Source organism: Haplochromis burtoni, unplaced genomic scaffold, assembly GCF_018398535.1.
Source record: "Haplochromis burtoni strain Fernald_Lab_line unplaced genomic scaffold, NCSU_Asbu1 Contig_352, whole genome shotgun sequence".
NCBI lineage: Eukaryota > Metazoa > Chordata > Actinopteri > Cichliformes > Cichlidae > Haplochromis > Haplochromis burtoni.
The window spans coordinates 425,314-438,330 of NW_024582713.1; the positions used below are offsets into that span (position 1 = coordinate 425,314).

Consider the following 13,017-nt stretch of genomic DNA (forward strand, 5'->3'; position numbering starts at 1 on the left):
ACCCCTAACTGCAGTTACACACACACACACACACACAGACACACACACACACACACACACACACACACACACACATTTATTCATGCACAAAAACAACCCATTCAATCCACACATGCTAAGAAAACAAACCATAGATGTTCAAAGTTATCTGTAATAATGAGAAATGGCACAGGAAAATAATATTGAACACGCTGACTGAAATGTATGTAATACTTCGTAAAGAAGCCTTTGTTGGTGACAAGATGTCTCCTGTGTGGAGAAACTAGTCACAAGCATTACTCAGGTGTGATTTTGGGCCTCTCCATTACATAGTTTTCAAATTCAGATGTTCTGTGAGTTCCTTCTATGAACTCTGAGCTTTAGTTCTTTACATAGATTTTCCATTGGGTTCAGGTCAGGTCTGAGCCATTCTAGCAGCTTTATTTTCTCTCTCTGACACCAACTGAGTTTCCTTGCCTGTGTGTTTGGGATCACTGTCTTGCTGAAATTTTCCACCCTTGTTCCATCCTGGTATATTTGAAACCATGAAATTCCCACCTCCAAACTTCAATGTTGCTCTGGTGTTTTAGGGTGACATGCAGTGCCTTTTGACTTCCAAACATTATGTGTATTATGAGATCCAAAGAGCCACTCCGTACTGGCTGAAGAATTGTAAAATATTATTACTACCATAGTTAAATAATATAGTTCCCTGCTCATGTATGAAAGGAGTTATTAGCACTTTATCACAGCCCATCTCACATGATGGTCAAGATGATTACTTCATCTGTTATGATGCTTGTCGCTACCCGATCTGTACCACGCACGCGAGAATCTTTCGTCACTTCCTCTCTTTGCCAACATTGTGACAGTTAATGTATTTCAATGACATGGTTAGCGCCAAGTAAGCTCCTAGTATTTCTGGACATATTTCCTTTTCGACTGCCCGGGACATTTAAACAATGGATACCTCCGTATAGAAGCCTATTGTGTCTAAAAATAAACATTTGTAATGAGTCACGTGAAGATTCATCAGCCAAATTAAGTGTTTACTGACAATTGACAGTGATAGCGGACATCATCGTCACAATTCCAATCAATCCTCTCCACATAGACAAACATAAACACACTCGACTATTACTAAATCAAATTTAACACGCATACACAACGAAACAGAAGAAGAAGAGAACATCTGCACGTAGGCGGTAAGATCGGGTAGACCGGGTCTGTATGGTCTGACTTTTGAACATGTGAGTAAGGATTGGGGAGGCCTGATCCGTAACTTTGTTTTTTTGGTCTACATTGTATTGAAATGTTTCGTTATTGCAAACATTTTAACAGATACTTATTATTGTTAACATCTTAACAGATACGCTGACCCGTAACTATAATAAAATGCTTCGAGTGGAAGTAGATGCCTTTCGCACATGCGTGGTACGGATTGGGTTTCCGGTACGGATCGGGTAGTGACATGGTAAATCACTGAAGAGTTTTTGCCTGCAAAAGAATCCTGCTCTTGTGAACACAACAATTTCTTTCAAACCTCTAGAGTCGTTCTTCATATTGGGCACAAAGTTTCACTTTGACTCAGGAAAGAACATAAATTTTGATGTTCAAATTAGGACAAAAAATAAATGAATAAATGACACAATTAACTAAAATTATAAAGTGATGATGCAATTTTTAACGAATGGATGAGACAGCATTTTCCAGTTAATGTTTCAGTGCCACAATTCACCATAAATCACCACATTTTACTTTTGGCTAGACCCTGGATTGGGGAGATTAATATTATAGACATGGATTATATATTATAGACCCTAGAACTTGATGAGCTGATGGAGCCACACAACTGGAAAAGGTGGTAATTAAGTTTTTTGGTTATTTCAGGGTCGTCGTGGTGATGCTGGGCCTGCTGGAGGAAGAGGGACTAAAGGTATCAAGGTAAAAGAAAAAAAAAAAAGAGTGATAACTATGTCCTCATGATAATTACACGACTGGAATACAACAACGCAGCTGTGTTTTATGTTCAGTAACATTTTGATGAGGCAAATGCTGAAAATATTTTATTAATCATTTATTAGTATCAGTATTTATAAACTCAAATATTAGTGGTTCTTTTCAATTTTTATCTTTATTTATTTATTTGGCCAAGTCAATAGGCCAATAAAGACATGGAAATAAACTGATTTTTATTGTTTTGTTTTTTTCTTAATAGATTATTGAATAAAATACTGGTTTAACAAGTAATAACAGTAACAATCAGTACTTGTTACTAAAGTGTATACAGTGTGTATATGATTTTTTTTATTTTAAGTTTCTGTATTTTATGAATTTATTTACACTGAATAATATAATAAAGTTTTTAACCATGTGTTTTGAATGCTCTGGTGGTTTATTAGTTTTTGGCACTTTGGATGGATGTGTTTCTTCTTTTTAGGGCGCTCCTGGTGACAAAGGCAGACAAGGTCCTCAGGGAAGAGACGGACCAAAGGTATATAAGTATCACGTACTTAAATTCTTCAAAAAAGAAAATGTTTGGTGATTTCCACTGGCACACAACTGAAGGTGGTTTAAAATGTCTATGATCAAAAACTGACACAGTTTCTTTGCTTAAAAAAAATAATTATTTTTTATTCTTCTGCATTATGTCTAGCTGTTTATTGCACAGTTTTTTGCTAACCAGCAGTGCCGGTTAAAGTCACAGCTGTCTTGGTGTCGATCTAAACATGTTTGTTCTTCGTCAACAGGGTCAAACAGGAGCACCTGGGTTTCCAGGTGATGTTGGCGAGAGAGGCTACACTGTAAGACACATCATTACTGGTCATGGAAACTACCTAAACATCTTAACATTTACTCTACGTGTCATCATTTGATTTGAATTTTAATCTCATTTGACTTCCATAACCTTTCCTTTCTTGGCAATTTTTTTTAAAATCAAAAAATCGATTCAAAAAATTGTATCAAAGGTTTTTAAGACATCTGATGATGCAGTTTCTCTGGTGTATTAATATATATCTGGGACTCTATTCAATTATGCATTAGTTATGTTATGCAATAGACAAAATATCTTCAAATATCTCGGCATGCTTGTTTTAATCAGCATAAAAGTGTATTAATAACTTCTCTGTCTGTGCAGTCCCAAGTTTGCTCAATCTGAGACGCACAGTAGTTAGTTTTACCTCTATTAGCAAATGAGCAGGAGGAAATTTCCTTAGCTGTGAGCTGTGAATTTGATTAAATCTACACGAAAGGCAGATCGTACAACTTTTTTTTCCCTATGTCCTCCAAACACGCTTTTCAAACTGTCCCATTACACAGAACAGAGTCACAGATATAATTCCATAAACCTTTCCTGGGTTGAGGAGATTCACGTTTCTCTTTTCTTCGGGTTTCCATTACAACAAATACTGACGCATACTATAGCGGTACACATGTGACTCTGTCAAGGGTTGCCTTGTGGTTTAATCTTCCTTTATTTAATTGTGTTCCATCTACGTAGCAACAGATGATATCACTCAGACTCCTCCTTTTAAAGTGACACAAGCTCCTAAGCTTCAGGCTCTAGTACAAAGCAGCTTATTTAGTGTTTTCATTTCTAAAATTTCCCGAATTCACTGTTTTATATAATTTTCTTCTTCACGTCATATTTGAACTCATTTCTCTTTTTTCTCCTTTGATTTAAAAAAATCTGAGAGCAATATTTCTTGTTTATCCTCCTCAGGGTTATCCTGGACAGCAAGGCCCAATTGGAAAGAGCGGTCCGAAGGTACACAAATAAACTGAGGCACTTTTATTCTGCTCAAATCTTTTTTTTCATGCCCGAGTGTCTGTATTTAAGTGCACCTAGTCATCCTTTCAGTTTCCAGATTATGGCCTTCATGATTCAGCCTGGGAAGAAAACTTTTGCATTTTATGAGTCTGAGAGTCACTCTGGCTCCTGGCCACATTTCACAGGAATCTCACATAAATATTATTACTGCCCAGAGGGTACATTTTTTTTTCCAGTTTGGATATCTCATTTCTGCCCTTTTGCGAGACCCACATCACAAACTAATGAATCAGCCATAAAAATAGCAAAACTGTCTAAAGCCAAGGCACACTGTTAAGAGCTGGTAAAACTCCCTACAAAAAAGCTAAAATAAAGGGAATGATGTAAGTATGGGCAATTAAAGAATTTAGTATTAATGTAACACACAAACATATGCAGTGTTAGTTGACTCTAAGTACACACTTTATTAAGCTGAATAAATGACAAAAACACTTTTGTATAACAGTATACATCACTGGCTCTCAAACCTTTTCTAACCTATTTCAGCCTAGAAGCCAAAATAAGTTATAGCAACACACAATAAAAAAAACAAAAAGAATAAAAATGGTTGAAGTTGAATTTTACTTAAATGTGCCAGCACAAGCACATTTAAGCACTTAAGCATTTAAGCACACTTGCCTTCCCCCCCAAATATTGTATTGTAATTTATTCATTTGTTTAACTTTATATTTTTCACCTGTTTGCTGGCACCTCACCAGTGGTCCTACTGAGACTTCAGAGTAGCAGTCAGAAAAACTTCATGTTGACTGAAGGCTTTCAAAAGCCTCCTTCAGGAAAACCTTTTAAATAAATGATTAACAAGGAACAGAAACATTTTTATCGTATTAAAAATAAAATAAAAATTAAATTAACCACAACAAGAATAAAACAAGATGATTTGTAGGAGATCTTAATAATCTGTTTGCTCAGTTTTATCTAGAAAAAAGAAAACAATCATCTTGATGCATGCTCAATCATCCAGGTAAGTAAATCTCCAAAAGTTGATTCTGTTCATCTGGACGTAGCGTTTTCAGTGGGAGAAACGTTTCTCAGTCTCATGCTGCAGGTTTCCCCAATCTTATAAACAGTACATTTGCATAATGACTGAAACCAGCCCACTGAAGGAACAATGGGCTGGGAGGTCAGTTCCTTCATCATAATTATGCAAATTCTCATGACCATTGATCAACAACCACTGATCAATGGCCATGAGTACCATTCACAGAGAGTTGGGGAATGGCTGCAATCACAGCATTGTAAGATGGCGAAAGATGTACCCTTAGGCCCCCTCCTCGATTCAGAATCAGAATCGTGTTTATTGGCCAAGTATATGTGCAGACACATACAGGGAATTTGGTTCCGGTAGATGGTGGCTCTCAAGCACAGCAATGTAAATCTCACACACACAAGTGTCTATATATACACATTACACATACATACACAAAGCTATGTAAACCAACTATAAATAACGAATCTAAACTTATATACATAAAATACAGAAATGAATGAGGTGGAATGAATACTACAAAATGTACATAAGGTGCAGTTGCAGTCTGGCAGTGGGAGCAGTGTGACAGGTCAACTGTTAAGAAGGGAGATGGCGAGGGGAAAGAAACTGTTCCTGTGTCGGGTGGTCCTGGTCTGCAGGCTTCTGTACCGTCTGCCAGAGGGCAGCAGATCAAAAAGTCTGTGTGCAGGGTGTGAGGGGTCTGTGATGATTTTCCCTGCCCGTTTCCTGGTTCTTGAGAGGTACAGATCCTGGATGGAGGGCAGGGGGGTGCCGATGATCCTTTCTGCTGCCCGTACAGTCCGCTGCAGTCTGCTCCTGTCCTGTTTAGTGGCTGCTCCATACCAGACTGTGATGGAGGAGCACAGGACAGACTCAATGACCGCAGTGTAGAACTGGATCAGCAGCTCCTGTGGAAGACTGTACTTCCCCAGTTGTCTCAGGAAGTACATCCTCTGCTGGGTCTTTTTGAGGATGGAGTTGATGTTGGTCTCCCACTTCAGGTCCTGGGAGATGGTTGTACCCAGGAACTTGAAGGTCTTCACAGTTGACACAGGGCTGTCTGATATGGTGAGGGGGAGCAGAGTTGAGGGATGTCTCCTGAAGTCCACTGTCATCTCTACAGTCTTAAGAGTGTTCAGCTCCAGATTGTGCTGACTGCACTTCAGGACACCCTCCTCGATTCAGAGATGGTCTTTCCCTTTTCACGTAAATGGCCTCCTTGACTCCGCCAAACCAGCATTCCTCCCTGTCCAGGATGTGCTACATCCTCATCATTGAAAGAGTGTCCACTGGCCTGTAGATGTAAATGACAAAAGTCCAGCTGGGATAACCACATTTACTCAGGGCCTTCTTGATGTGATGTTCTTCTGCTTCCCTGGCTGCTGTGTCTGTGGGGATGGTGTTCGCTCTGTGTTGTAGCGTCCTGATGACACCCAGTTTATGCTCCAGTGGATGATGAGAGTCGAAACCTTAAATACTGATCCGTATGCGTAGGTTTAGGTACACATCAGCTTTTAGATGTCCCCCATTACTGATGGAAATCTCACAGTCTAAAAGGCTAACCTGCCACTTTTCATATCCTCCTGGTGAATTTGATGTGTCGGAAATCACTGACTGAAAAATGTGTATGTATATTTAAAATTCTATCATATTGAGAAAATTGTGGAAATATATAAGAAAGGTTGGGAAAATACATAATAAAAGAAGAGGATGCACAGTTTCCAGTAACAAAATTCCAAATATTTAATGTGTGTCAGCTGTTAACTAAGTAGATCATGTGACAAGTTGGCTTATTAGGCAACACCAAGCCAGAATATGTGCTATATAAAGCAATTACACTAATTAACTAAAGAACACACACACACACGAGATGAAAGGATGAAGATACCTAAAAATCTGTTTAACGAGTAGAAATCAGGAGTGTGCTTAGCTTAGCTTAGCATACAGACTGGAAATGGAGGGAAAAGAACTTGTGTGGTTTAGACAGCAAAACCACCTACTTACTAAATAAGAAACTCTTTGGCAACCCTTATTTTTCACAATATTTTTTTATTGCAACAAACTAAACTTATGACAGACGATCATGTTTGTCAATCAGTCACAAGCGGAAAAAGATAATTTCTTCCTGTGCTTCATATGACCTTTGTAATCTAAATGTGACACTGAAAAATGGGAAATATATATTTGATCTGATATAACGGATGATAAGCAGATTCAATAAATCAACGTAGATTCTCATTGGTGGCAGGCAAAATCCCCATAAGCTGTTTTTCTCTCAGTAGGAAAGAAAGTAATTTTCTTGTGAGTCATTTCTAGCTCTAACTTTAGGTCTCCCTGAAACTTTAAGTTCAGAGAGGAAAAAAAATACCATATATTACACTTATTGCTATAGGGTTTTAAAAAAGTATATGTATACCTTTACCTTTTCTGTCTATATGTAAGTGAGCTATAGAAGCCAAAAAGAAAGTAGAAAAATGAAAAGTTTCAGTGATGTAATCAAAGTAAAGTAGAAACTGGAAGCACTGGATTAAATCACTCTATTAGCTGTTTTGGCAGAGAATCAAAAACACAGAGTAGTTTCTGAACTTTCCCAAAGAGTTCTCTCTTACTTTGATCTCAGCCATCTGACTTTTTATTAAATATTTTTACACTTACAGAGATGTTTACTGAAAAGTTTCTGTACAAAATCCTCACTAAAATACTGAGTCAAACTGAGAAATGCATGAACACCAGTGTCTAATAAGAGTGCCAGTATAACAAAACTGAGGCTAAGGTTCTTTGAAGAGCTGTAGTTGAAGGGTAGTAAGTAAAAGTGAAAGTAAAGAGTAAAAGTGAGTACAGGAGTTATCTTAACTTGACTTGGTTCCCAGAAAATCTATTTAACCTGTTTAACCAGTTCACAACCATTTAACAGTGTGCTGCTGCCAAAGTTATTTATAATGTGTAATGTAATGAACAACCCAAGTTTTTGTTTAACTAGTTTCACACACAGCAGCACGTCAGTGTGATTCACTGACAGGAACAAACAACTCAAAACTTCATTTTCAGTTTTCTCTTAGGATTTCCTGAAGCTGAAGCGGTTCCGATCATTATATGATTATCAGTTGATTCACTGAGTCGTTAAAAAGTAGATTAGCTAGTTACATTTTCTGGAGCCCGTTATTCCTACCACTCCTTTTTATTTTACTTTTTTGCTGAGTCATTTTACCTAATTTCTTTCTGATTGCATCTTGATCCTTGAATCCTAATCCTATCCTAAGATAAAGTGTAGAAATAGATCAAAGATGTATCTTTTACTCTTTGGGAACATTTTTGTAGCGTTTTGACTCACACATAGTTTCCTTGAAGTCTGTGTGTGAACAGAATGGGAATAAAACTGACTATCAGACTGTTCAGATTCAATTAAGTTTGTTGCTCACAAAGTTTTTAAAAGCACATTATGTAATATTATTGCTGTTCATACACTTTGTGTTTTCAGTGATTTTTTTTTATTGTGTGATACAGGGAGTGCAGAATTATTAGGCAAGTTGTATTTTTGAGGAATAATTTTATTATTGAACAACAACCATGTTCTCAATGAACCCAAAAAACTCATTAATATCAAAGCTGAATGTTTTTGGAAGTAGTTTTTAGTTTTAGCTATTTTAGGGGGATATCTGTGTGTGCAGGTGACTATTACTGTGCATAATTATTAGGCAACTTAACAAAAAACAAATATATACCCATTTCAATTATTTATTTTTACCAGTGAAACCAATATAACATCTCCACATTCACAAATATACATTTCTGACATTCAAAAACAAAACAAAAACAAATCAGCGACCAATATAGCCACCTTTCTTTGCAAGGACACTCAAAAGCCTGCCATCCATGGATTCTGTCAGTGTTTTGATCTGTTCACCATCAACATTGCGTGCAGCAGCAACCACAGCCTCCCAGACACTGTTCAGAGAGGTGTACTGTTTTCCCTCCTTGTAAATCTCACATTTGATGATGGACCACAGGTTCTCAATGGGGTTCAGATCAGGTGAACAAGGAGGCCATGTCATTAGTTTTTCTTCTTTTATACCCTTTCTTGCCAGCCACGCTGTGGAGTACTTGGACGCGTGTGATGGAGCATTGTCCTGCATGAAAATCATGTTTTTCTTGAAGGATGCAGACTTCTTCCTGTACCACTGCTTGAAGAAGGTGTCTTCCAGAAACTGGCAGTAGGACTGGGAGTTGAGCTTGACTCCATCCTCAACCCGAAAAGGCCCCACAAGCTCATCTTTGATGATACCAGCCCAAACCAGTACTCCACCTCCACCTTGCTGGCGTCTGAGTCGGACTGGAGCTCTCTGCCCTTTACCAATCCAGCCACGGGCCCATCCATCTGGCCCATCAAGACTCACTCTCATTTCATCAGTCCATAAAACCTTAGAAAAACCAGTCTTGAGATATTTCTTGGCCCAGTCTTGACGTTTCAGCTTGTGTGTCTTGTTCAGTGGTGGTCGTCTTTCAGCCTTTCTTACCTTGGCCATGTCTCTGAGTATTGCACACCTTGTGCTTTTGGGCACTCCAGTGATGTTGCAGCTCTGAAATATGGCCAAACTGGTGGCAAGTGGCATCTTGGCAGCTGCACGCTTGACTTTTCTCAGTTCATGGGCAGTTATTTTGCGCCTTGGTTTTTCCACACGCTTCTTGCGACCCTGTTGACTATTTTGAATGAAACGCTTGATTGTTCGATGATCACGCTTCAGAAGCTTTGCAATTTTGAGACTGCTGCATCCCTCTGCAAGATATCTCACTATTTTTGACTTTTCTGAGCCTGTCAAGTCCTTCTTTTGACCCATTTTGCCAAAGGAAAGGACGTTGCCTAATAATTATGCACACCTGATATAGGGTGTTGATGTCATTAGACCACACCCCTTCTCATTACAGAGATGCACATCACCTAATATGCTTAATTGGTAGTAGGCTTTCGAGCCTATACAGCTTGGAGTAAGACAACATGCATGAAGAGGATGATGTGGACAAAATACTCATTTGCCTAATAATTCTGCACTCCCTGTATGTGCATCTTCACCAGTAGTGTTTCTTTGTTTTTCTTCTATGCTTCTTCTTATAAATAGTATAGTAGAAAAAGTGTTATATAAGAACCAGTCCATTTCACATTTATCATCCTTTCAATATGCCTTTTGAGTTTTGTAGTTTTAGCAGTCATTAAAACTTTTCATTTTGGATGACGTTTTGCAATATATTCAAAAAAGTTATAGACAATCTTTGCTTTTTGTCTGATTATATCCTTCTCTCCTTCGGTCTCTTTCAGGGGACTAAAGGTTACAGTGGCTTGCCAGGACGAGGTGGTGACCCTGGAGAAGATGTGAGTAGATTAGAAGTAAATGCCAGGTCTCTCTTTGAAATGAGATTTTTAATCTCAATGAGATTTTTTACCTGGATAAATAAAGGATTAATAAAAAAAAGAAAAACTGTGCACCTGTTTCTATGTCTACAACCATTGACTCCTACCTTTTGTTTTCACAGGGTCCTATAGGAGTCCCAGGGTTTATGGGAGAACCGGGGCCATTTGGTGCCAAGGTAACCACAGGCAGAACAAGGCTTTGTTGTAAACATCCAGTTCATGTTTCTAAGAAATTGCATGAACCTCAGTAGTCATTTCATTGGAGAACACAGAGCTACGACTTCAGAACATGTAATTCCTACATGAATAAAAACATTGCGCTCTATCTGCTCAAGTACCAAATAAGCAGAAATAATTTGGTTCAAATTGCAAACTTCTCATTTTGTCTGTGCCCCACTGTTTGGAGTAGACATCATAGTTATAAGTTAGTCTTTACTTCCTGGTATTTTCTGAGTCAGTTTCTCTTTGTTTTATACTAATTGCATAAATAGCAGAATTTTTTGTGAGTCATAAAACGAGTCTGGACTATTCAGTGTTGTCTAACTTACAAAACATGTTGCAGGGTCTCTGATTATTCCTCAAAATGACTCATGACATGACTCATTTTCCTGATGAAGTACTACGCAATTTCGTGAAAAACTAAACACATGTCAACAGATTTTAGAGCTACCTTTAGCAGAAATAACCAGAATTAATGGTTTTCTGTATGACTAGAAGTCTCTCATATCGTTGTGTTTATGTACAGCATTCTTAAGGTCCACATCATTTCAGTCAGTTTCAAGTCCGGACTTTGACTGCACCATTGCAACACCTCAATTCTTTTCTTTTTCGTTCATTGTGTTGTAGAGTTACTGCTGTGCTAGGCAGCATTGTCCTGTTTCATGATTGACATTTGACCAAGCTTTAGCTGCCAGACAGATGGTCTCACATGGTTGGGATTGAGGGTCTCCCAGACTACACAAGACAACAGACACCCAGGTTAAGTTTATTCTCCACCTCTCTTATGTCTCTCCCCCACCTGCAGAGCAATAAATTAATGACTAACCTCGCATTGTGGATGGATTATCTCAGTTTTTCTCTTGACTGAAGTTTGGTCCGTTTACATCATCCTGCCATGCAATTGCATTTGTCCCTAACAATCAGGATCCCTCACTATTGAGTGGAAAAAAGTTGGCGTTCATCCTCCAGCTTCACTGTGTTTATATTATGCTAACATAGCTGTGTCGCTAGTGTCGTAGCACATCATTATATACCAGCTAGCCCAACTTCAGCAACCCTACAAACGTCACTGCTGTTTAGTATTTTGTCTTCATTTATGTTGGACGTGATAGCAGAGGTGTACGTCTTAATTTTTTTTTCAGAAATCTCTAAGTCAGAACATGGTATATTATATTTAGACGGAAACTAGCAAGCTAACTTCTAACGCTGTTGAATTTAATAATTTCTGTTTTCATGGATGCCTGGATGTTAAACTTAATTGTTACACCTGGTAAAGCAGCCACACGGATCATATTATTACAGATGAAAGAATTTAGACAGTTTTTCAACTCTCAGTGATGCTGCAGTGATCGTTTGACTTAGGGACCTGCGGCAGAGTTTGGGCACAGACACGGCTAATGACGTCAGACTTAAAGACCGGATAAACTGGTCCACAGGGCAAGTACCGTTGTGGGGATGGACTCTCATGAGGTGGTTTCAGAATCAGAATCAGAATCAGAATGGGGTTTATTGCCAAATGTTGAGCAGGTTTACAACATTAGGAAATTGCTGCGGTGCTTCAGTGCAAACATGGTGTCATAAATAACACTTAAATAGACATGGAAAAAATAAAAGTAGGGATAAGAATTAAAAGTGCTACGTGGAAAGATATGTGCATGAGATATATACATGAGAGTAAGAATTAAGAGTGCTACGTTGAAAGATATATACATGAGTGCAGGTGGTGATCAGTGCCAAACATGGAATGATACAGTGAACACAGCGTAGGGTCATGTGTTAGTGGCGGGGACAGTCAGAGAGGCGGCTGTACAAGACAAGGACAATGCTGGACACTACCGCCCATACACTCCATGACATCTTGGCCAGTAACAAGAGAGACACGGAGATTACCGCAATGCACTACTGAACGACGCAGGAAATCATTCCTGCCTGTGCATCTCTGTACAACTCATTCATGTAAAGCACAAGTACACACTGCAATAGTTGTACACCCATTGTACATTCTCTACAAAAAACAAAACAAAGTACAGTGTGATAAGATGGGCACCTAAATGTCAACCACATATGTTTAATTTGTGTAATATACTGGAATATTTATAATTAGGGCTATTTATATCGATTAGAGTCATTTTGTTGTATTTTACAACTTTCATATATGGTATTATTTATTTAGTTTAGTTATTGTTCTTATAAAATAATGTATTCTGATTCTGACTCTAGAATACTTTGGCATACACAGGAAATCATGTTCAACTCAATAATTGTGAAGTGCCCAGGCTCGAAAACAAGCTCAAATCATCACCCCCTTTTTTTTTTTCTTATTGGACTGTCGTCAACTTTGACAGTTTGCTGAGGACTTTAGGATCTCAGATGTAGCTCTTGGGTTTTTTGCAGTTTCTTTGAGCACTGCATGGTATTGTGTTAATGCACACCTAAATGCTCCAGAAAAAATGTATGCTTTTTATAAATGTTCACACTTGCTGATGATCAGCTAATCAAGTGGATTTGATTTGGATTTCCGTAGTTAATTCCTATGGAAGCAGTAAATGTGTACCTTTTTTCAAAGGACTGTAAAATTCCAGTGAAAACCTTCTT

The 13,017-nt window shown here is 38.2% G+C and overlaps 1 protein-coding gene across 1 annotated transcript in view; it reads left to right on the top strand.

Moving 5' to 3' along the window:
• Window positions 1–13,017, top strand: part of zgc:113232 (uncharacterized protein LOC541546 homolog) — a 34,167-nt gene that overhangs the window by 9,767 nt on the left and 11,383 nt on the right. Inside the window, exons 11-16 of the mRNA XM_005944377.2 lie at window positions 1,870–1,923; window positions 2,420–2,473; window positions 2,730–2,783; window positions 3,704–3,748; window positions 10,111–10,164; window positions 10,326–10,379. Coding sequence (XP_005944439.1) covers window positions 1,870–1,923; window positions 2,420–2,473; window positions 2,730–2,783; window positions 3,704–3,748; window positions 10,111–10,164; window positions 10,326–10,379 — 315 coding nt within the window. The remainder of the gene's footprint in view (window positions 1–1,869; window positions 1,924–2,419; window positions 2,474–2,729; window positions 2,784–3,703; window positions 3,749–10,110; window positions 10,165–10,325; window positions 10,380–13,017) is intronic.